At 40.3% G+C, this 25,147-nt stretch overlaps 1 protein-coding gene across 6 annotated transcripts in view; it reads left to right on the top strand.

The window, feature by feature from the left end:
* The window catches only part of KCNQ1 (potassium voltage-gated channel subfamily Q member 1), a 367,457-nt gene that overhangs the window by 78,619 nt on the left and 263,691 nt on the right, over positions 1-25,147 (top strand). For all 6 annotated transcript variants that reach the window (XM_080405255.1, XM_080405256.1, XM_080405257.1 and 3 more), the window contains exons 3-7: positions 11,958-12,084; positions 13,749-13,827; positions 14,754-14,850; positions 15,454-15,594; positions 24,574-24,684. In XM_080405255.1, the coding sequence (XP_080261381.1) occupies positions 11,958-12,084; positions 13,749-13,827; positions 14,754-14,850; positions 15,454-15,594; positions 24,574-24,684 (555 nt within the window). The remainder of the gene's footprint in view (positions 1-11,957; positions 12,085-13,748; positions 13,828-14,753; positions 14,851-15,453; positions 15,595-24,573; positions 24,685-25,147) is intronic.

Raw genomic sequence — 25,147 nt, forward strand, 5'->3', positions numbered from 1 at the left:
TTGCAATTGTTTTTCCCTCTTCAAGTACCACTCCACAGAAGGGATTCTTCTGGTCGGGTGGCTTTTGCGTGCTGCGTCAGTTGCCTGCTAGCCTATGTGTTGTTGCAGAGCCTTTAGTTTATTCTTGACATGTTCTAGGCATTGCTTTTATAAGGTCCTTTTCCAGAGTTTTGTAGTACAGTGTTGCTGAATTCTGAAAAATACTAGTTTGGCGTTTTTTAAAGTTCATTCCATATAATGCCTATTAGTTTCCCGAGGTATTTGATGTCTTGAAGCTCAGACCAGCTGCCACTGAGAAGGCCATGTTTTTTTAACATTCTTCCCCCCCCCCCCCCCCCCCAGCAATGAATAGTGCACTTGTCCTTTATTTGTAAAAGGAGCAGGGGAAAGGTGATAGTGAGTGAAGGGAGTTTCACAGAGCTGGAGTTCTCCTTTCGTAACTTTGAATTCTGCAAAGAGCTGCCTCTGTTGCACCATTTATTTATGTTGGACCCAAACCTGATAGAAACATGAATCCAAGTGAAAATATAAGTCTTTGCACATAACGGTAGCTTGGTTAATGGGGTATGCAACTTCAGAGAGCTCTGGCTTATATCTTCATTTTGCAAATGCATGTTTAGTTTGGTCCGTTTGAAACAACATCAAAGCTCTAGGGAGAGTTTGCACTGAGTTAGTCATGTGCTTTGGTTGGTATAAATTAACTTCCCCTTTCGGTATACTAAAATCCTGACGTGCTGAATGATAGCCGCGACTGCTGGATGCTCACTGGTTGGAATGAGCGCGGGGACTTGGCATGAGGAGGAAACTGCTTGCCTTCAGTACGTGAAATGTATTTGCCACTTTGCTGAAAATGCTGAATTTGTTGCCTTCGATTAGGTTTATTTTGCATGCCAAACAATTCTCCTCTCCTCCCGCTCAGATTTTAGAGGCAACTGTAAAATGCTGACTGAATGAGCTGCATACATATGGCATCTGAGAGGTTTTTTATTAGCTTAAACTAGCACGTGCGTTTTCCTGTGAGGAGTATTAAGTGCCTGGACTACAGGTTTAGTGTGGGACTGTTTTTGCAGCTGTGTGGAAGAGCATGATGCGTATTCCCTGGAGCAGGCCTGGGAGAGAGCTCAAATATGTTGAGGCAAAAGCAGGTTGTGTTTATGGGAATGTCAAACAGAAATACGGCACTTGAACTCTTATCACCCAGTGGTGATACCGGTACCCGAGCGTGTGTGAAAGGAACGGGGCGCTCCTACCTGCGCGGGGGCTTGTTTCAGAGCTTGACAGCTCTGTCCTGCACCGCTGTCCTGCCAGTCTGGAAAACATGAACATTTTCTTTTCCCCTTTGTGATCTGGAGGTGGTTGAAACCAGCACTGGTCCATTTGAAATTTAGTTCTTGTTAAACTGTTATTGAAGAGCACAGTCATTGCTCGGGCCAGAAATCTTACTTTTGGAGGATGAATTTTGAAAACATGCCACTTCTAGAAAAAGAGGATGATAAGAGTATATATGTATAAATAGAGGTAATATCTTGCTCTTGGTGACCTCTCGCTCTTCTGGAAATGTCTGGCTTGCTTGCTTACTTCTCTTACTCTATTCTTACTACATCCCAGAGAAGGTCCCATAAAGCCAAAACCCACGTAGAAGAGCTGGAAGAGTAGATCTGAAAATCCCGAAGCAAGGCTGTCCAGGGCACAGTACCACTTTGTAACTCCCTTCTTGGAGGGAGGGCAGGGCTGGGGGCATGTCTTGTCTGCAGAAGACAGGTAAGAAGTTAGAGCTTCATCAGAAGAAGTTCCTCTTCGGCGTACTCTGTACCTGCTTTTTCCAGGAGCAAGTGGAAATGGCTCATGGGATTTAGATGTGGGGGCTTCATGGTGTCACTGTACATATCCAGCTTTACTTCCATCCACGGTGCTACTGTTTCGTTGTCTTGGAGCATTTGTGTAGGAGAGGGTGGTGAGAGTAGTGGGTTTCTCCAATGTGAAACGGAGATAAAGACTGCATGGGGTTTGCTTAAAGCCATATGAGAAACCTGTAGCCGAACAGCAACTCAAGCCCTGATCTCCTGTCTTTTCGGTCTTCCTGACTCCTGCCTACCCAGAGAACGAAGAGGGGCATTGCTACAGCTTGCGGGCATGTTTTCTTTTGAGGGTCTGGGTAGCGCCCTTAAGTTGAGGAATCTTTGTGGGTCAGAATGCCTGGGCTGTGGGTAAAGTTGAGATGATGTACGTGCAGTGCTGCCGACTTCGGAGGAGCGAGGCACTCAAAGCAGAGCTTCGGAGGGCAGGTTTACTGCAGAGGGGAAATGGAGATATTCTTGGTCGATTGTTGACTATACAGGGGGAGAGAAACAACAAAAAAGAGAATTAATTTCATTAAAGCTTATTTCCTTACAGTCCTCCTTTTACATGTGTCCAGAGAGAAAAAGGTAGTTCCTAAATGTTCTCCTTTATTATAACGTATTCCCTTTCATGCCTTTAAATCTGCAGATGATTCTGCAGACATACATCTTGTGTTTTAAAACTCTGTACGTTAAGAAAAAATCACTAAAATTGAAATATAAACTGAAAGCTGCCTGCAATTTGTATACAACGTGACTGTTGAAAACCACCATTTTTTTCCAAGAGCAAATGTTGATTTAATGTAAGAGATGATCAAAAAGTAGAGGTTTTTAGCTTCCCATCCTTACCAGTATTTTTCCTTTTTTCTTCTGCCCTTTGGAAAAGGATGACTAAGGAGGACAAAATGAGTATTCACAGAAAGCTTAAAATTATTTTCCACTTTTCATAACTAGTTTCATCAATAATCTTTCTAATTTCTAGTTTAAAATGTATTGTTGCTTCCAGGCTGCTATCACAGTGGGGCCTGAAGCAAACAAAAAAAAAGCACATTAGTATGTCTGAAACCGCTAGATTTCAAGTGTTGCTGTTACCAAACTGTGCAGCAGGTGACCAAAGCTTGGCCAGTGCATCTCAAACAGGCCGTCTACCATTGCATTCCCTTTACGTATAGAAAGGGAAGACACTGCAGGTTAAGCCGGGCTGAAAATGTCCAGGTTCTTACCGTTGCGTGGCTCTGCTTTCAGGTTAGAGATCCTGGGCAATGTCTATTTTCTTTCAGAAAGGAAGAGTGTTGTAAGGGTGATAGTCCAAGGGTGTGAGAGGAATGTGGTTTTCTGGAAGATACGATAGCTTTTATTGCCCTGTCATTTATAGCTGGAAAAAAACAGGTGTACGGTCTCTTCGTGAGGTCCCCCCGTAAAATCAGTTAGTGGTGGAGCAAAGGGAAGACTGATGAACTGCTCGGTGTAGGACATGGTTGTAGGAAGCAGCTTTTCTAAAAATGAGTGAGGAAGGTTCTTTGATAAAAAGCATACAGTAAGATACTTGACAGGATAAAAATAATCAAATCAGGGAAAGTAGCCTCTGTGTAAACAGTGTTAATGTGAAAAGTTCTCCGTAACATAAAAATATAGACTACTTGGCTTAGACTGATTTTTTTAAGTCTGTAAGAGTTCCTTTCTATTTGTATTAGCATATTTTAGGTACTAATGATGTATATCTGTGAACTGTGTGTATGTGTGCTTGATCTTAAGTAGGTGAATAATTCTTTTGAATTCAGTGAGATACAAAATTAAGCATATGCTACACTGGGTAGTAGCCAGAGCATTTTTCACTTTAAAGGAGAGGGTCCCGTGTGAATTCCTTCTAGAGACTTTTATGAAGACTTGAATAAAAGCTTCATGGAATAAAGAGAAACTAGTGGGGTTTTTTAAATCATTTTTGCACCACTGTTAGCAAGTTGACACTTCCTTTCTCTTGCCAAATGCTTGGGGTTTAAAGTCTAGTTCTCGAGCATATTTTGTGATGGGGGAGAACTCCACACTAAAACAAGTACCGTAAACTAAATGTGCAAGCCCAGTTTAATTTACATCTGTAAATTCCTGGTGGATATCGTCAGCAGCTGAGTTCAAAGGCTAAAGACGACTGTGTTATGAAGAGACTTGTGTGGGGATGATGGTGTGGAAAGTTGTTCTAAAGCAGCCGTGCTTGGAGACCGTGCCACCACGTGCAAAGTTACACCGCCGACGTCGGAGGCCTTTTGTAGTTGGTGGAAAAATTTCAACTGCCTGCGTTCGGATTTGGCTGAAACATCTAGTGAGAAGAGAGCTAAGGAAATCAATTAAAGTCTTTCTAAATGCACCTAAGGGAGTTAGGTGCCCGACTCCTATTGAAATTCAATAGGATTTAGTTGCTTGGAGCCTTTGGAAAATCTCAACTTAAAATTGCAGGCCTGCAGTATTCTTTATTGGTCCCAGCGCTATTGTTCTGTGCTCTCGGCACCGATGAAGGGAAAATAGAAAAGCATTGGCAATCAACTTTAACTCTGTCTCCTAGTAAGCATCTTTTCTTTTTTTTTTTTTTTTTTTTTCCAAAGATGAACACTCATGTAAATATTATTTCATCTTAATTAGAACCATTAATAGGGGGACTTCAATGATGTCGTGTAACTTCTTAGGATTAATTGTGGGCCTCTGAAGATAGAAATGGGATACTGATACTACGTTTTTTGTTTTCCATTGCTTGCTTAATCATTTGGTGCTCAAGACACCGATAAAGAATTTTAGCAAACAATACTAGTCTTTTTGAAAGGAAGGAATAGCAAGTGTTCTGGCTTTAAGCATTTTTTGAAAACTTATCATTATTGGTTTTCACTTGAAAAGATGTGGTTTACAAGATCTTTGAAAGTGGGAAGACTTAAGTAGGGGGAGAAAAATCCCCAATCCTAAATAGTGCTTTTGGCACTTGCTGTTGTTTATTAAGTGTTTATAGATACATATATGAAAAAACATTTATCTCTTTATTTTTGATCTGTACTTCATCCAGTTGGGATTTTTACTTTATTGAGCTTGGTGTCTGTCTTTGTTTGCCTAGGCCATCTGATTTTGCTGTTCTGTGTATCTTAGAAAACACAGTTCAGCTTTCCGGAAAAAATCCTGCCTTTCTCAACAGAACAAAGAGGGGCCTCTCTGTACAGAGTGAGAGAGATTAGAAGAAACAGTTGCCTTGCTGCTGTGAATTTGCATACCCTGCTTGGGCTGTGCACCAGTGCTGTCTGAAGCATTTTGCAAGCCCTGATGTGTCAGGTGAAGAGCGTGCCGTGAAGTGGGCTCTTGCGCTCTCTGAACTCATGCATAGCCTGCAGCAGTTTGTTTCTTGCATGTTACCCTTCCCTGAGGGTAATCACAACCTATTGCTCTGCACAAGACACGTTCCTGCTGTTTTTTTAATCTTTCGGTGGCTATAGAGGATACACTGCATTCTTGCTTGTGAAGATGCTGAGCCTGTTTCTCTGTTGCCCAGTCCAGCTCCGCAGCCCTTGGCTGACAGCAAGTACCCCATTCGTACTTTGCATTAACATCAGATCTATTGTCCCCTCTCTTGGCTCCTTCAGAGATGTCCTTGTCACAACTTCTGAACAAAACCTCTGGCAGTGTCCTTGCCTGCACTGCTGCTGCCTGAGATTGCGAGGAGGGTACCGCTCTGCGCTGCGCCGCGTGGGTACCGCTCTGTGCCGCGTGGGTACCGCTCTGTGCCGCGTGGGTACCGCTCTGCGCCGCGTGGGTACCGCTCTGCGCCGCATGGGTACCGTACTGTGCGGGTACTGCTCTGCACCGCGTGAGTACCGCTCTGTGCCGCGTGGGTACCGCTCTGTGCCGCGTGGGTACCGCTCTGTGCCGCGTGGGTACCGCTCTGTGCCGCATGGGTACCGTACTGTGCGGGTACTGCTCTGCACCGCGTGAGTACCGCTCTGCGCCATGTGGGTACCGCTCTGTGCCGTGGGGGTACTGCTCTGCGCCGCGTGCCACCAGCTCCGTGCAGAGCTCTCACATTGCCTCACCTCGCAAACAGGCCGGGTGCTGCGGGAATCTTGCAGCAAAGGTAATGCTGCTTCACCCACAATCCCTATACAAGCTATGGGAAAACTTATTTCCTTGTTTAAAGGAATTCATGTGAATTTTATCATCCTTGAAGGTAGAATCTGAAAGAAACCAGATTTGAAAGAGTCATGGAAATAATATGGTTGATCCCTCCAATGAGGATAACGTAATAGAGATTGTGATATGGCAGAGATGGGTAGGAGCCGTATTGCCAGGAAAACGCTGGGGGGGGGGGGAGGAAATTCTTACAGCACAAGAAGTGTGTGCTTATGAGGCTTCAAGGAATCACCCTCATCAATGCCTTTTGTTTTCCTGTGCTTTTTCCCTCCCTTTTCTTTTAGCTGTATGTCATCTTTGATTTTTGGTCTCCAGTAGCCAATCGCAATAATGTAGTGGAATGCTTTGCCTCCTTTCTCCTAAAACAAGTATTTTACCTCTCTTACATTTATAGAGTTCGTTGAAAACAGTCCAGACTCAGAGTAAAGGCATTCTTGTTCATAACAGGTTTCAGATGACCTCATCTAGTCCTCCCACATCAAATGGCTGCATGAACTTCTGTGATGCTCCATGACCAATTACAGCTTTGAGGTCCACAGGCAGAGCCTCAGGCAATATATTCTCTATGCAGATGCTTTTTCAGCCTCCAGAGACAATTTCTTTATATGTTAAATAGCTGTTGTTACAGTGTTGTGATCCCTTCTATGTCAGGCTTTTGTTGTGGTTTTTTTCCCCCAAGTTATTAATCTGTCTAATTGCTTAAAAACATCTCCTTTGGCTAAGTTTAGGGACTCTGTCCTTCCTTTTGGAGTTGCTACTGCACTCTATCTCACAGTGTGGATGTTGGATGCCTCCCAAAATTTGATTGTAGCTCTTCCAAAGCAGTGGGGGTGGAGTAGTAAAGGAAGAGCTTTTCAAGATGCATTTATTAGCAAAACAAAGCAGATCTTGATTTTGCTTGTATATATTTGTATTTGTTTTCATAGATCTGACTCTCCAGTTGCACAGCTGTCCTTTCCTCTTTCCTGTCCAGTCCTTTTCATAAGTAACTTTTCCCTTTTGTCCTCTGATGGAATATCTTGTTCTTTTGCCTAATGGCATCACCAAGTTTGTTGAGGTGATAGTTAAAGTGTCTTTACCCACAGCAGGTCCAGTTCTTTGGTGTGAGTCAAAGCTAATACACAGGCTTTTCATCACAGCTGTTCTTTGAGCCCTTCTCTTTGTGTTCCGTGTGTAGGTTTATTATGAAACTAATTAATCCCTAGGCACTGCGGAGATACGGGCTGTGATGATAGACAGCATGGGTAGGTTTGTCAGGGGACTGTGTTTTTATGGATCCTGCCTAAGTTCCTTCATCTGATGATGAGAGCTGTACTTTAGCCAGGTGATAAAGTTATGACACATCTATCTTATGCTGAGGATAATTTTTGGGGTTTGATGGCTCTTTCATTATACTGGAAGCAATTCCCAAAGCTGTTCATGTAGTAGCTGATCAACTCAAAGGAACTTCTGTTTCCACTTCAAAACTGTGAAAATGAATAGTGAGATGCACTGAAAAAATCTGACATGAGACTTCCGAAATGGATCCCGCATGCTGACCTAACTCCTGCACCAATGCACCAGTGAGGGCTCAAGCTCCTTTACTGGTCTTTATGAGAAATGTTTCATTCCCTGGCATCTGCTAAATGGCTACCTGGAGATCTATTGTAGTTTCCCCAAGGATTGTACCATAGCAGAAATGCCAAAGGCTTGTTACACTGGTCTTGTCTACCCGTTCCTTTCAGTTGAAAGTGTTGTGAATTTACATGTGAGAAGTTGCTCACAGCTGGAGGGTTACCAACACTGATGGACTTCTTCAAGAAAAGCAATCTACATGTGTATCTCGTGTTTATCTTCCCTACCTTTTCATCCAGAGTTAATCTGGTACTTGGCTGTGTTGGGATTATGTGGCTGAGGGGGCATGAAGATGGCATTGAACATATGCCTGGGCTGAGCAGGAAGGATGGCAGAAGTTTGAGGGTACCATGTACAAATCAATAATTAAGAGGAAAAAATGTCTCTCCTCTTAAGCAAGAGGGCTCCTATATGCCCACAGTATGAAGGTACCTGACTGTCATGTCTCAGAAAACTCTTTTTACCATGTCAGTATAAGCTTTTTATCTCAGTGTTGTACTTCTGTTTTCACCGTATGGAAAGGAGATCACATATAAGTTACATAGGGTTGAGCGAGTCCTTGGACAGTGCAGCTCTTGTGTGTGTAATTTTAACCGAGAAAACTCCACGGAGCTTTAATCCCCACTCCCACTAGTGTTGCCCCACTGTTGCAGGCAGTTATTTTCTCTGCATTTTAATTTTCCCTTTGTGCTGAATGTTGCTTTGTTTCTTTATTTCACTCATTCTTTACATCCTTTCTGTCTGCGCAGCACTTTATCCTTCCATTTTCCTGTATCGGCTTCTTTAAGCCATGTTTCAGTGTAGCCGATTCATTGTGAGAAGCACAGACTCATACAGTGCACTTATTAGGTAAGTATTAAGTAGGCAGTTAGGAGAAAGTGTCCAAGAAACAGCAGAAAAAATTAATCTGTAATGCAACTCAGATTTGCTGAAATTCTCAGGTGTGAGGCGTTGCTGCTCTCTGCCAGGGTAAAGCCTATTAAATGGAATTAGCCCTAATTACCACCAGCATAAATGGACCAAGGATCAGGTTGGCATCCTTCTAGTTAATGTAAACTTCGTGTTAAGCTGTTAATCGGGAAAATACAGGCAATAATTTAGTAGTTCAGGAAGGCATAGTTTTCTAATATATTTTTTCCTTGTTGTCTGCAAGTTTCTGTCTGCTAATATGTGTACTGACAGAAATTCATCAGCCTCCTCCACCCCCAGGAGACTACTTATTAGATTTATGCAATGCAAGATATTAAAAACACTTTTGTCTGTCACACAGCCACGGGCAGGGGAGGGGGAATTTGCCAGTTGCTAATGGATACCTGGAGGTTTTGTGTATGACCATGAAGAACAGCTTGTGCACTTTCACCCCCAATGTTCCCTGAATAACTTGGGTCTCATTTAGGTCAATAAGCCTTTATCAAAACGTCAGGAGTGAAAAATGTGTCTTGGTGTAAGCCGACTGGTCGTTCCCTCCAGTCACTGGAGTCTATAGGACAATCAATGTTTTCTAAGCTTGTCTGCATGTCACGCAAAGAGCTGGGTGACAGTAACCATTGATGGCGTGTCTGTCGCATTGTCTTTGGGCCAGCCCCCATTTGCATACTTGCCGGTGTGCCTGTTAGCCAACGAACCATGGAGGGCCTTTAAAAAATGTACGCGCACAACTCCGATGCAAATTGCCTACACAGAGAATACGTGCTGCTTTAAAGCACAATCCAGGCTTTCACTTTCTACCTTTTTGCTATAAAACTGAAACTGTGATCCTGACAAGGCCGCGGCGCCTGGTCCGAGCGCTGGCTGTGGTTTCATTGTGCTAAAACATTAACTTTTCTCTGGGTTTTTCTTTGCCTACCAAGATAATTTTTTAGTTTTCTTTTGCTTTTGGTAGTTGCTTTTGGGGATATCGAAACAGGTTTATCTGTGCTATCACACATGATGTGAGGCCATACCTCCCTTCCTCAGATTAGTTCTTTTTTAAACGAAGGGTGGCGTTTGCTCCCTGGATGCTTGCTGTTGTCTTTTGTTACAGGAGTTTCCTCCATGGTCGTGGTAGAAGGAGACTCACGAGCCTTCTGCATACGGAAGAGTACTCGGACATCAGTTTATTGACCGTGTTTGTGAAATGAATACTATCACCTGATCAGAAAGGACAGCCTCTGGTGCTTTATTTTGCTGTGAGCAATTGAACAGCACCTCCTCTAGAGCAGGGCTCATATTTTTACCGTTTGCTGTAGGTTCCTAAGTGACACGAGGTGAAATCGGACAAAGGGACAGTTGCATGGCATTTGAGGCTTCTGGCGTAAGACTTAAAGCATCTGCTGCAGATGCTGGTTTTTTAGACTTATGACATTCATTATGACTTCATTTTATTGAAAAATATTTAATATTAGTTCAGTTTTTAAAAAAAGGTGAAGGGTTCTAGTGGATCCTTTTAGAACGAAGCTGTAGAATAGATTCTTGGCTGGGTTGAAGGGTTACAACCAACGATCTGTACAGTTTCATTACATCTTGAAAATCTAACTGGAATACAAGTGACTATAAACAATTGTGCTAGCTGTTCTGCTGCGTCTGACGTCTTGCCAGGTTATGAGCTTGTCAGAACTAAGGGAAAGAGTCCTGGCTAATGTTCTCCTAGCTCAGGGGTCCTCAAACATTTTAAACGGGGGACCGGCGCGCGGATGAAGTGGCAGGAGGCCATCTGCGGCTGCTTGGCTTCCCCCCCCAGCCCCTGGCAGGGGGGTCAGTAAATACCGGGGGCCAGACTGAGGACCCTGGGGGGCTGTATCTGACCCACGGGCTGTAGTTTGAGGAGCCCTGTGGCCCTAGCTTTTCTAGAAGTGTCCCGGAGTCAAACTTCAACACTGTAGTGCCCTGAGATGAACGGTTTGTTATGCCATCGGGAGACTGGTGGCTTAGAGCCACAAAAAAATATTATGGTGAAGTCAAATGATGCCTAATGTTTTTCTCCTCTCCTTTTGCTGTGTAGAGACCTATAATTTTACTCTATTCAGGGCAGCATCCCATGCATCTTTGAAGCTAATCATATGATGCCCATTCATCTTGACTGGACTACGGTTGTACCCAGGTTGTTTCAGATAATTTGGAAAATAATCATTGGTGTCATCTTGAGTCCCATTTGCCAATCTGTTATGGAAAACAGCAGTGAACCCTGCAGAAATGTGTGGAGACTGGATAAAATGAGCAGTATGTCTTCTCTGCAGTTGCTGTTTATACTAAATCACTCTCTGAAATAAGCAGCTTGTTCTTTAAGTCTGTGTTATCCTATGTAACTGTGATACCTTATGATCCGTTTCTCTGCTTTACTCTTTCCATATGCCACGTGTTGTGTGTTACCATTCCAATTAGTAGATTTTGCTGTTGGCTTTGATGGAGAACGTGACCAGTTATTAATCGAGTTGGCCGATAAGGAGGCATTGCAGCTCCCTGGTACTCAAAACTACTCTGAGTACATCGTGCTCAACCAACCTGTAGGAAAGCAAGGTTTATCTGCACACTAAGTTCCAAATACGATGCAATTGTACCTCTGTCTCATCAACAAAAATGTCAGATGTCTTTGACATTATCACTTTGTAGGCCTTTCTAAAGTCATACTGCAGTGTAGACGTGTAGTTAACGTGTAGCTTGGCGCGAGAAGTGCGTCAGGACTCGACCTCTGTTTCTGCTGAAGCCTTTCATTGTCTGCAAGAGGGTGGCAAAGCCGTGCCTGAGGTCTCATGTTTCCAGTGCACACGGAGACTGCTCTATTGTAATGGGTACCAGATATCTTTTTCAATCCATGTGAGATTAAAGGAGGAGTGAAAAAGTATAAATAAGTGGAAGGTTAAGCGGATATGGTAAATGGAATGTGAAGCACACCTCTTCCCAAAATGAAATAGGCTGACAAAATACTCATCTGCTCAGTACCGACGCTGCTTGTTTTCTTTGGCTCAGTCAGGAAACTTTTTGTTTGAATTAGACCAAGTGAATTGCACAGAATGGTTTTCAGTTTTCGTATGTGTAGACAAGCCAAGCTGCATGCAATTGAAGTATTTAAACTTGCTCTACATCTTTTCTTTGTCACTCTTATAGGATTTTCTATGTTACTTTAGATTATTTTGATATAGCTGACTTTTTTGTCACCTCCCAAATTTTACATTTTATTCTACTGTTTCCTAATATGTTCTGAAAAAAGATGAAAGACAGTATATATATGTGTGTGTGTGCATATATATATACACACATATATATATGTGTGTGTGTGTGTGCATATATATATACACACATATATATATATGTGTGTGTGTGTGTGTATACAGTACAGAATTAACCCAGTTCCCTGTCTGTTTCTTTTAGGAAATTGTGTTAGTGGTATTCTTTGGAACAGAATATGTGGTTCGGTTATGGTCAGCAGGATGCCGCAGTAAATATGTTGGAATATGGGGAAGGCTCCGTTTTGCTAGGAAGCCTATTTCAATCATCGGTGAGTATGCACAAGTTGCAAAGTTGAGATAAACAATGAGCAAAATTTGTCCTTGAAAGTTTTGAGAAGTGAAATTTCTGCAGTTTTTGAAGCCAACTTAGAGTAAGATCTCTTGTCATTAACATTAATGTACATCTGAATTTCCTTTCAGGATTCCATGGCACTGCCATTTGAGAACAAATGTAGCTTGGTTTGTTTTTCCAGAAGAGCAGAATGTTTTTTCACAAGCGATCTGATGCTTTGCCAGAAATAAGTCTTGGCCATAATCCTGTCTCTTGTGACCTCAGGATCCCAGACATTGTACAATAGCTACAACTGTATTTTTACATTTATTTTGCACCCTAATTGAGCTATGTACTGCATGGTGAAGCATGCTAGATGCACTGTAGTTACTTTGTGTATTTATTGGATAAAAATACGGATTTCAGTGATGCATTTGGAATGAGGCACCTGACTTCCCTTCATAGTCACCGCAGTTGGGTTCCTAACATGACTTCACCTTCTTAGAAATTACATCCATATATTCCATATATGGCACAAACCATCATTTTTATATTTTTTAGAATGCTTATCATTCATTTAAAAATTTCATTGAAAGAAACATACTAATCCAAAACCAATTTGTATTTTGTTAGCCAGTGTTGAAAGAACTATGTAAAGATCCTTGCCCTGAAGCACGTAAAATACAAATGGATTAAACAAAGCAGATTTTGGAAGCAGAGTATTGTTACAAAAGATAGTAATTCTTGTTCTGTGACATAGTTTTTTTCCACTACTCAATATTTGTTGGTGAATAGAGGATATAGTTTTTCATAAACTATCTAGTTTTTCTGAATATAAGTTACAAAATTTTGTACTTGGGTATTTTTACAAGCGTAAAATACTTTAGTTTCTCTGTGCACGTATATAAATAACAACTGTATCTCAGGTTATAGCCTGCAACTATAAAATGGCTTTGACTGCGTCTTTGCACTCTGTCCACAATCTGTTTCTCTCGAGACCTAGAACTAGGGGTTCTGAGACATCATCGGATTTATTTCAGCTTGGAAAACAAAACAAAGTTCCACTTTCCCAGGTATATATCAAGAACTATTTCATTCTTCAAAATACAGAGTTCCTTTCCAAAATTAAGAAAGTCTGAGGCACAGACATTTAGAGTACAGTCCCAGGGTAATGACTGACTTAAACTAAATTAGACTCATACACTAATTCCAATTTTTCTCTCCCTTTTAGACCTGAACAGATAAAATAATAGTAAGGCACTTATATATGAAATAAACCCCCAAAACTTTGTAAATGAATAAAATACTATCTAAAACACCAGAGAAGATAAGATAAACAGGAGAGATAATAGGTAGAAACTGCTGACATTCCTCATGAGTTACAGCTGATAAGGATTCCAGGCTGCTGAGGCTGCTTTACAGTAATTCTTACCACTCTCATAATCTAGAAAGTGCCATCTTGGACCCATCCCAGTAAAACCTTTCTATCATATCACACGGTTGCATTTTTTATTTCATTTCTATTTTTGCAATAGAAATCTGTTGATATATAAACAAAAATCTTCATTTGTGGTGACTGTTCTGATTGTATTGGCATTGGTTCTAGTAACAGTATTGCAAGATGCTGCTAACTCATTTTTTCAATATGCTTTTATTTTCCAGATTTAATTGTAGTTGTTGCTTCCATGATTGTTCTTTGTGTGGGCTCTAAAGGCCAAGTCTTTGCAACCTCAGCTATCAGGTAATCATATGCAATAAAAGAAAATATTGCTGCCTGGGTAAGGTTGGGGTTTTTTGTTTGTTTTACCTCCTGTTTCAATTTTTGCAAGAGAAAACAAGTCACTGCTCAGAGTCGTGTAACAGAGCAGATCAATAATGCGTTGGTGTGAAATAGCGATCCCATTAAGTGTAAGGGAAATAAAATTTTGTGTGTTGTCTGGTCGTAGTGCATTTATGTCTGGCGGGAATAAAGGTGCACATACCCCTGCTCCCTTTCCCCAGCTAGGTGGGCTCTACCCAAAACCTGTTTTAGTTTCTTGGCTCAGTTTTATAGCAGTGCTTTCATGCTTCATGTCTCCGACGTCTTCAAGCTGCTTCTTCATAAAATGCCTGGGGTTAGTGGTTGTGAATTCCTGATGGACTGAATCCACCTTGTGCTTGGGAAGGTCACACCACTTGGTTTTCTGGAATGCGAGGTACATGGCATTGTGCTGAGCTCTGAGCACTAGCTGCAGTGATGCTCTAGGGCTGCAATGACTGTCATAAAAATAATACTTTTTAAAATATTATTAGACTGTCTAGTTTAAATTGCCTATGAAATGCCTCAAAGGTGAGGAAATCAGATAGTTATGTTCTGTATGTTGTTTCCCATTCTGGTAAGCAAGTCAAATATGAGTTGATGAATGATTTCTAGAGCATTCACGGTTTGTGTCCAAAATCCCTGAATCCTTGAATTATCCTTACTAGCCATGTGTACAGAGGTCTGTCCTTCTCTTGTGCAATCTTCCCATGCTGTCTTCATAACAAACAAGACGAGAGATGGGTGAATGGAGTGAAAAGAGACAGGCTGCTAAGCCCAGCAGTCCTTTGGAAGAGACAGACTTCCTCTTTCTGCCTGTATGTCTTCTCTTGTATCTTTAGTCTCTTCATTTTAAAATTGTGTTTCAGGGGCATCCGTTTTCTGCAGATATTACGAATGTTGCATGTCGACCGTCAGGGTGGTACATGGAGGCTGCTGGGATCAGTTGTGTTCATACACAGACAAGTAAGTTTGAATACTCTGGGGAATGGCATAATAACTGATGTAAAAATCCTTTTCAGAACAGCGTGTATGCAGCCACGCTCATGATGTCAAATATATTTAGTGCAGAGGCAGGTAGGCATTTATTTTAACCAAGTATGGTTGTTCTGCCTTGCTCAATGGACAAAAAGTTCGTAAAAGTCTAATAATACTCACCTCTAATTCGGCAAACTTTTGACGTGTAGTTGGACTTAACTACAGAAAATGAGACTTGAAAAGCAGTCTGAATATTTCTACAAATATGTATCTAAATTCCAAAGCTGTTTTGAATGTGGCACTGTCTGAAAAAATGACTCAACTGCTTTTTGGTGACCAAAAGGTTAATGAGTCACGCTTGCAAGTGAGGAGGTTGTTCTGGCTCTCTGTTAGAAATGTGCATGCTGGAGCAATCCTTTCACCTTTGACCTCAGTGGATTTTGTTAATTTGCACAACTAGCAGGTGTCACTGTTTATTAATTGCTGAAATTACATTCTTCTGTTTCAATTATCTTTTAAAAAAACATTAGTGATAGATAATTTAAGTGTCTCAATAATATCATAGTGCTGTTATTTTGATTCTTTTTGCAGGAACTGATAACTACACTCTACATTGGATTTCTGGGCCTGATTTTTTCCTCGTATTTTGTGTACCTGGCTGAAAAAGATGCTGTAAATGATTCTGGAGAAACAGAGTTTGGCAGCTATGCAGATGCCCTGTGGTGGGGAGTAGTAAGTATAGATATTTCACATGTACTAAAAGTAGTTAACGCCTTCAAATGTGGAGTAAAATTCAAGCAAGCATGGAGTGAGAACAGCAGTTTGAAATGGCCTCTTACTGCTTCAGTACACTTTCTGGTTTTGTAATTCTATGGAACTAAGAAAATACTATAGATGATCAGTAGCTTTACATGGTGGTTATAGTCTTTTGTAATCCGAAGTGTACACAAGGTGCAGAAACATCTATTCTTATTTCTTTATCCTGTCTTCCCTTCTGTTGTAGTGATTACTTCTTGCTACCGCTACCTTTCTCATGGTAGAGTTTGACCTTCTAAGGTGGTAAGAGTCTTGCTAACTCAGGCCTAGTGGGTTTTTCGCGTTATGTGTGTGTGTGTGTTTGTGTTTGGTTTTTTTTTTTTTAAACAGATATCTGTGGTTTGCAATTCAGCCTGGGACAGTAATTTCCCATTTATTCAGAATGGACTAATTCCAGAACAAGGACCATGTGAGATACTTAAGAAATCCAGACACAGGACTGATTCAAAGTGATTATATTGCTTTGGAATTCACTTAGTATCCTTATGTGACATTCGCCTGTGCTGTGTAGACGTACCGTCTTGCTTAGAGATGTCTCAGGTTTCTCTAAGGTGCTGCCACACTTGTGTAGATGTATCTTTAGTTCTGCTAATAAAGTTCTGCTTTCTTGCTTCTGCTAGTGACAGTTGTCTCTATTTTTGTTTATTATCTGTACTTACTAGTTTGGCAGGTCTATTCTGGGATTGTATTTTTAATTATTATATTTAATTTTGTTGCTTCTGCTAGCAACAATTCCTTCTTTCTTTTCTTGCATGATATGCAAATACTAGTTTGGTTGCTCTGTTCTGGGGTTTCCCGTTGGTAATTATTTCCCTTTCCTTTTCCTATTAGAGTTCAAAGAAAGGTACTTTTTGGAAGCTGTTTTTCCTTCTCATTAGCACTCAAGCAATGACTTGTTTTCATCTGCTTTAATTGTATGTAGCTGAATAAAACAAACTGTCATCGTTAAGTGCTACAGATCTTTAGAATCCATAGCATCACTAATGATTCCATGCTTGCATTTTCAGAATGTGCTGACCTAGTCTCTTCTCTTTGTGATTTTAAATTGAAAGGCATTAATTTTTCGTTAAAAATGAGACTACTAGTAAGTCTTATGTAAAAGTATGCTAGACTAACATCTTTGTTTCACTGATAAAATATTTTTTTAAAAAAATACTTTTTAATAGATCTCTCCATGTGTGTGCTTGTGTAGTCATCTCTCTACAAACAGTACCACTTCAGTTTCAGGAGGGCAAGGTCTATTGATGAGCAAATCTATTGCAAGTCTCCTGGTGTTGAAATGCTTATGTAGCCTTTTTTGAATACGATAGGTTTTGTTTAGGTTGCTACTAAGATCCACTGCTGAATTCTTCCCTCTTGCTGTCTGCCATGGTTAAATACAGCCTCTCTTAGGATCAGAAGACTTAACTGTGTAGCACGAGGAGGTGTCATTCTGGCAAGTAGCTTTTCCAGTGCTTTTGTGTCATCACGGCATTTTTATTTTCCAGTACAGTGGCCAGATGACTCAGTAATTAACAGTGGCAGATGTAGCTGCATTTGAAAACACATGCTGTCATTCATGTTGGCATTAAAAATTGAGTATGTGACAGACCAGATTGCCCTGCTGAAAATCCAGTAAAACCTTCCATAGCAGCAATACGCTCTGTCAGGATATTGAAATATTCTCCTTTAATGGAATTATTGCTCAGTTAATAGGCATGCCAGTTATTTTGTCTTTCTAATTACAATAAACTTATTTAATCAATAAGTTTAATCATGATAATATTCTTTTACTAACTCTATTGTGTTGCACCATGCCACTTGAAGCGTGAGACTGCATTGAACAAACCTATAATGTGATTTCTTTAATATTAAAAATATAATTTAGTGTCTTTGTTCTGCTTTAAATGCAGTTGATATACTTCTGCTAACTGCTAAAAAGACTTAGCGAGGGAAAACCGAAAGGGGTTCAGGTCCATCCATTTCTGGGGTTTTGATACTGTAATATTCTTCATGCTTTCTGCTAGGAAAAAGCCCTGTAACGCTGGGACAATAACGGGTCAGTAAGTATCAGGATGCTTCCTAATGAAGGTCTCCAACTCCTGCAAAAACCTTCTCAAAGCATTAGGTCTCAAAAGGCTCAATTATGTTTTGGCCGGAATTTTCAGACTCGCTTAGCCAGCACAGGTTCTGGTCACTGCAGACCTCGGCTGTCCTGAACTGGGCACAGGGAAGAGGAGAGCTCCCAGCTCCTGCCTCAGAACTGTCCTAGATCCCAGACAGGGGATCTGCCCGGCATGCAGCGGATCATGCTTCTCTGAAATTGCACTTACCTGAGAATACGTCTAAAAGAAAAGTACTTGATAATGTTTTCAAGCCCCCTTTCTCACTCTACAACACTGCATTTTTTTTGTTATCTCACATATGCCTAGACTGCAAAACAAGTTCTGTGGGTAGTGGCAATAGAATACGTCACTTTGCATAAAGTAAACCATATAAAAGGTCTGTGTTACCGCTGCTAAACTGCATCTGGAACTGAGTACTTTTATATTACTGTGCTTTGCTGACTATAGACATACCCATAGGGTGCATAACTTTTAATTAAATGTTCTTCATTGTCATTGTTGTTATTTATAAATCTATATTGCATTTCCATTTCCATATTTATAAATTGGACTCCTGAGCTATATTTGAATTTCCTTGAGAACTCTGTCTGGGCTGTAGCTATTCACCATTCCAGTTTGCGGGCTTCTGGAAGAAGCCTAAGGTTACCTTGTGTCATAGAGTAAAGATTTGTCTGTATTGTTGCTGGGTTTGAATGCAGCACATGCTGTATAAGTAATTCCGCCAGTGACTGCATATCTGTATGTCTTTCAAAAGACAAGTTTAGTATTTGCAAGTAAAATATAAGTAACACGATGCATCTTTCAGCTCCCCAGTCCCCGTATCCAAAATGAATCTGCTTACGTTGTCTTTTATGTCCAGACTAACAGCTAACAGTCTTAGTCTAGATTCTGGACAATAATAATAATAAAAAAAAATTTTAAAAAAAGCTTAGAAAAAACAAGCTAAACGTTTTCACCAAATCTGTCCAAGATAACCACCTTCAACTCAGTCTGTGGTTTTTCATGTGGGTGGTTTTTTGTTGTTTGTTTGTGGGTGGGTTTTTTGTTGTTGTTGGTTTTGTTTTGGTTTGTGGGTCATGTTCCACCACAACCCCCCCACCCCCCCTAAGCATTATATGCAATCATGCCTCAGGCAGACTGAGGAAAGCTCTACTTTTGATAGCCGCTGAATGATACACAATTTCCAGCCTTCACATCTGAACAAACATCCTTCAGGAAAACCATTATGTGGATTGTGCTAACAGTCTCTTTGATCATGAACACTGTTTGCCACAAGCAATTATTGAATAAATATAGCTATGCGTGGATGTTACACTGTGCCCCTTCCTTTGAATTGGTTGGAATTGGACGGAGCAATTTTCTGCAAGTACCAGCATAGTTAAGTGTTTCTTGTTTCTTTAATTCATTGATATATGCTTTTTTTGCCAAGGACTGAATTCAATACAACGTTCATAAGTTTGCTTATTTCTAAGCATACGTAAGTCCGTATTCCTATTTAGCAAAGCTTATCAGTGTGTGCTTAATGTAAACTGAAAATCAAAGCTGTGGGAAAGCTTTGCTGAAAAGTTGCAGGAAATACCACTTGAAACTACACATGCATAGAATTTTGCTAAATTAGAACAGATCTGATGTAATTTATAAATAGTTGAGCATAAATATTGAAAAATTGCTGCATAAAAGGGATCTTGTGTTATTAGAACCTTTTTTTCCTCCTTTCTAAATCAAAAAAGCTGCTGGGGACTGTACACTGCCTTCAGTGTAAGAAGGTGACACTTCATTTTTATTCTTTTTGTGGTTTACGAGTCAAGAATACCAACTATAGGCCTGTTATCCTTTTATTTTTTCTAGTTTTTGGGATTAAGTCGTTGGATTTGGGGGGGAGGTGTTGGTTATTTTAAGAATTTTTGGAGCAATGGTTGGAAGATGTAAGGGTTAGCATTTTTAAATGTTTTCTGCATGCAGTCTCTGCATCTTGAAATTGCCTTCTCATCTCTGAGCTTAACTTCGTGAGCAGTTCCAACTACGCTTTGTTCTCATTTAAGAAAGATCGTGGAATAGATCTGGATTTACCTTTTAAAATTCTTACTTACAAAGTACAGATGTAGGTATTCTTACATCCAGGGACACTCCTGTTTTCTTAATTCCCAAATCTTTAAACATCTATCAGAAGATGTCAAGGAGCTAGGGAAAAAAAAATATATCTGGAAGAACCCAGAAATTTTCAACAGTTGCTTTCCATTTGATGAAAAAAAAAGAAAGTATTTCAAAATATAGATAATTTTCTATGTCAGGGTCTAGAAAATATAATTATTAAGGAGTTTAGCTTTCATTTAAATGCCAATAATTAGCACAAATTGTGCTTCTCTTGAAATGGGTCTGTAAAAGACTGAAACTAATTTTGCTCTGATTTTCCTCTGTCACATGGCTAGAATTATGCTCCTAAGATGTTTTAAAATTTCTCTCCTAAGATTAGGTCTGGTACCATCAAAAGCATGAGGTTCTAGAATAACATCCCAACAGGACCAGTGAGGGAAAAGCCAGTTCACTTTCAGATGGGGTGGCATTTTCAAGAGCTAGGAAATGAGGTGACATAAAGTGGCTGACTTGAACTAGCCAGAGACCAGGAAGAGCAGCAGAAAATCCCTTCAGCCCCTGTGTCCTCGCTGACCGGGTTAAAGCTGCTGTAGCCCCTTTTTCATTGCACAGAACAGACTTTGCAAATTTAGGTGAGCTCAACACTCTGACTTAATTTCCTTAGTTGGTTGGTTGTTTTTTTAAAGACACTTCTGGTTTTATCTGTGAGATCTCACAAGTGGAGATGTCTAGTTTGAGCTGCCATGTGATTAGGAGGTTTAAAGTGGCCAGTAATTTGGTCAGACCTGATTGATGGCTAAAATGACACCTTAAGGAGGTATCAAATGAAGATCCAAGAGTGATGGGCTAAGCAGCACTGAGGATCTGTTGTTTGAGAGGCGCCACACTGAAGTTAATATACTGTTTGTTGTGTTTGCAGTTGGATGTGTAGTTCCATTTCATATCCTAAGTTATTAGAAGTGTTTCAGTGTCCTTCAGATGTGGTTGTGTCTCAGTTGAGAACGATGGCGTGAGTCTGCAATAATAACTGTACAAAAATGATTTAAAAATTTTAAGAAGAACTCAACCATTCCCTTTAAATGTTTGTAATAGTAGTGACCAGGAAATCCTTTCTTCAGCTTTGGATTACAATTTTAATTCTAATGTCCAAAAATGTTCATTCCTGTAGAACGGAGTCTCATAACTTGTTCATTTGAAAGATATAATTTAAATCTTCTGAGTGCTGCAGTGTACATAGAGGTGATTGGAAGCAGAAAGTGGAATTTCTGTTGTGTGACTTGGTTCTTATTGCTAACATCCTTATATGCGCAAGGAAGAGAAATACTGTCATTTGGAAAAGAATTCAAAATATCAAAAGATCGCTCGGGGCGGGGGTGGGGTGGTTAGCTTTACACAGATTGCATACTTGACAGTCACAAAAACCTTGAGTGTCTAATCTGTTTGCGCTTGTGTTATATGGATTTCAGCAACTTGGAAAGATTCTACTTTATATTCAACTTCATGAATGCAGTTGACTGCATAAGATGTCAAGCAGTAGAAGGGCTTCTAATGAGCCCGTTAAACTTAAGCATACAGGAGAGTATTCAGATCATTCTGCAATTTACTATACTTCAATTTCAAAGAAGTTAGGAGACCAGTTGATGTATCTGGTGTATCGCTGGGTGTTGTTCCTGTATTACCAGGGTGGGTATTGTGAGTGGGTCAGACAATTCGGAGCAGTATTTGGTATGCAAAACAATACCTAGCGCAATTGAATTTGAAGTCACAGTGCTGCAAATTTAGAAACACAGTAGTTAAGGTATTTTCTATAAGGTGAATTTCCCTTATTTGCTTTAATGCTTGGCTTTTTAAATCTTTGAGCTTGTGTTTGCTCCCTCTGTCCTGTGATGTCTGCCTTTTTAATTCCCCTGAATCATGCATTCTTGTATTTTGTAGCTGTTTGTAACTATGCAAATTTTTGCAAGACACACAGCAGATTTCCTCAACAGAGCATTGTTACTCACCTGATTAGTTTGCTGTGAGTCTGCTAACTCACTTTAGACTGATAGCCTTGAATAAAATCCCTTCCCCGTTCACTTCTGACAAACAATTACTATTTCTTCTTGCTGTGTGGATTTTTGCTTCATATTTCCTCCCTCAGACTATTGATGCATGTTTAATAGGAACAAGATTAGTCTTAATACCAAAGGCTGTGGTGATGCACATCAGATCAAAGTCTTGAAATAATGAATGGATGAATATTATTTTGTTCCTAATTAAAACAATTAGTTTTACATGCTGCTTTTCAATGAAAATTTAATGTGTGAGCTCTTGTATCAATTTAATTTCATTATGCCAACATATTTACTACGCTAGAGTAGAAGTTGAGTCAGTATTTCCATTATAAGATCCTATTTTACAACTGTAAAATTAGTATTGTACTCTTTAGGGGGTTATAATCTGGCTGTAAAAATTCATTTAGGGCAGAAACTTGGCATGTAAGTTTTCAACAGCATACATCTTGGGGGGAAAAAAAGAAAATGTAATTTTGGAATACAGTGCATTTGTAGATGGATAAGACTTATGAGGGCAGAGAAAAATGTTAACTTAAACACACACTTTGATTTGCAACCCAATTTCCAAAATGTTTTTTTCAAAAAAATACTAAACCGACAACACAGAAAATACTGTTCTTGTGTCACTAATGCTTCAGAGAGACCAGTTCAGAAGAGGTGGGGGGGTGGTGGTGGTGGAGAGGGCAGACAAATACTTCTTAGTTGTATATGAATTTGTTCTTCAGTTATACTTCAGTCAGCTAAAAAGCACCTATTTCTTTTTACATTTCTAGTTAAGGTCATGTTGAAACATATACATTAAGACTGTAACACAGAACAGTTGATAGAACTTTTCAGTGACGAGGATTTGTAAATCTTTTCAAAAACTGAGGCATAAACTACTGTCTTCTCTCATAATCTTTTATGTAAGAGGGTATTGGAGGCCATCACTTTTCCCATAGTTACGTTTCCTTTTTTATACCACATTTTTGAACAGGAAATTGGAATTGGAATTTAGAACTTTATTTTGTTTTTAAACTGACCCTCTTATGTAGGTCAGGAGATAATGTCACTCCTTCGGTTTCTCATCAGGCTCTGAATTAAGGTGGTATTTCAACAGAATTTCCGGATTCAGGCAAAGCTATCACTAATTCTTAAAATACTTTTTAAGTATTCATACTTAAATTACTACTTCATAGGATATGAAACAGGTTTGGAAATAAGCCACATTTTGAAAACTTGTATTAAAAATTAAATGCTAGTACTTGAATGTTTGAGTGCCAGCAGCTTGCGATAACCTTTTAACATCACCACCTCAAGCCGCCGGAGCCGTCCCTTTGGCACGTTTGACAGACACACAGATGATGCTGAGGGGGCAGTGCATGGACGGCTTGCTGCTGGTGTTTCTGAGGTCAGAACTTCATCCACAGGATTTCCCCGTGCTCTCATCTTCTAGTAGGAACGGACTAAATCAAAACAGCTGACAGCCATGCTTGTCATGACTTCAGAAGCTTTTATTTCCCCAGACCCAGGTTCTCCACACCTTCACCCCCTTACAAACATCTTGCGTCTGTAAATCTGCCCTTCCCTCCTCCCCCGGGGGTGCTGCCCGTGGCGGTGTGCCCGCCAGCAGCCAGGTGAGCTAGGAGCAGCGGTGGGACAGGTGGGGATGGCCGGTGGATATCGCTGTCTGGGGCTCACGACCCCTGTGTCCTGGGCAGCCGCAGCTTGTACTGACCGAAGAGTCGGAACAGCCAGCAGGTGAGGTGCACTTCAGCTGCCTGAGAGCTTCATGTAGTTTCACATGCTCTGATTTGATTAGCCGCCTTCAAAGTCACAGATTAAAATCTCTCTCATTTCCAAATTCAGAAATAGCTTGTGACATAGGTTAATTTAAATTGCTTTCAGATGCCAAGTGTATCCTTCTCCTTCAAACAAATCCATTCTTTCCTTGAGCTCATGCAAATAATGACTTATTAAGTCTTGCTACGCTACATCACTGTGGCGGTAATCCTTACTTCAGTGTTTTGAAACCCAGACTCGACAGATGTTTCCTGCATGATCTGTTCTTACTCCTGATCCATTATATGAATTACTGAATCATTAGACATGTTTTCAGGATCTTTACTGCATGGAAATTTTCCAGCTTTTCTCACTATTTATATGCATGTTGTTCTCCAGAATACTTCACATCTGACCCCAGTCATAGTCCATGGTTACAGGATGTATACGCTTTTCTCTATGCAACAGCCCTGTAATACTCTGAGCAAACATCTCCTGCCCATAAAGAAAATCAGGAATTCCATGCTGTTGGCAGCCTCCCCCTAAGGAAAGTGTATGATGTGAGCAGGCACCCATATTCTAGTAACTTCATATGGTGTAGAGTTGCCTCAGCCTTGAAGACTTTAATGGGTTTACTTTACAAGATTTTAAACATCTTTTATTGTAATTTGCTTTCCTGTACCTTTTTTTCCATCTATTATAAGTGGGGAAGCAAACCTGGAGAGGAGAGTTACCTTCATTAACGTCATACGTGCTGTCATTAGGAGAGTTAGGAATGCAACCACTGTTCCTTTAAAGTAAATGTAAAAGGGAGAGAGAGCAACAACCCACAACCTTCACGTCAAAACTTGCTGTAATGCTCTATGTGTTTCTCTTTACAGGTGACTGTTACAACTATCGGCTACGGGGACAAAGTGCCTCAGACCTGGATAGGAAAGACCATTGCATCTTGTTTTTCAGTATTCGCAATTTCATTTTTTGCACTACCTGCGGTAGGTTATCTCGTGCTTTTGCTGGCAGTTTGGTTTTGCCTCATTATTTGTCAGAGGAAAACTCTGTTATTGATTCTTTGATGTTTCATTTAACCTGATGTTATGGAAGATTTGTATTAAACTCTTACATTGTAATTGAAATATATGTGGCTTGTAGAAGGAAAAAAAGCCTCTATAAGCAGCTAAAAAAGGTAAATACACACTGTTTATTGTATGCAGTGCTAGCTTTGGTATGTGGTTGGGAAAGAGATGTTTAATTCAAAATACCTTTTCTGCCCATCTCAGAAGCGTAAAGGAAACTATTTCTCATGCTAATTACTTCTGGACTCAGTGACTTACTGTTGTTTTGGCTTTTTAAGGCATTCACTCATAGTTTACTCAACTGATTAGGTCCAGGGTGAAGTGCAGAGTTCTCATACACATCCTTCTTTTAGCAAAGCTACTGAAGAGGTGTCGCTGGCAG

The sequence above is a fragment of the Falco punctatus genome (genome assembly GCF_963210335.1).
Source record: "Falco punctatus genome assembly, chromosome: 10".
Classification (NCBI taxonomy): domain Eukaryota; kingdom Metazoa; phylum Chordata; class Aves; order Falconiformes; family Falconidae; genus Falco; species Falco punctatus.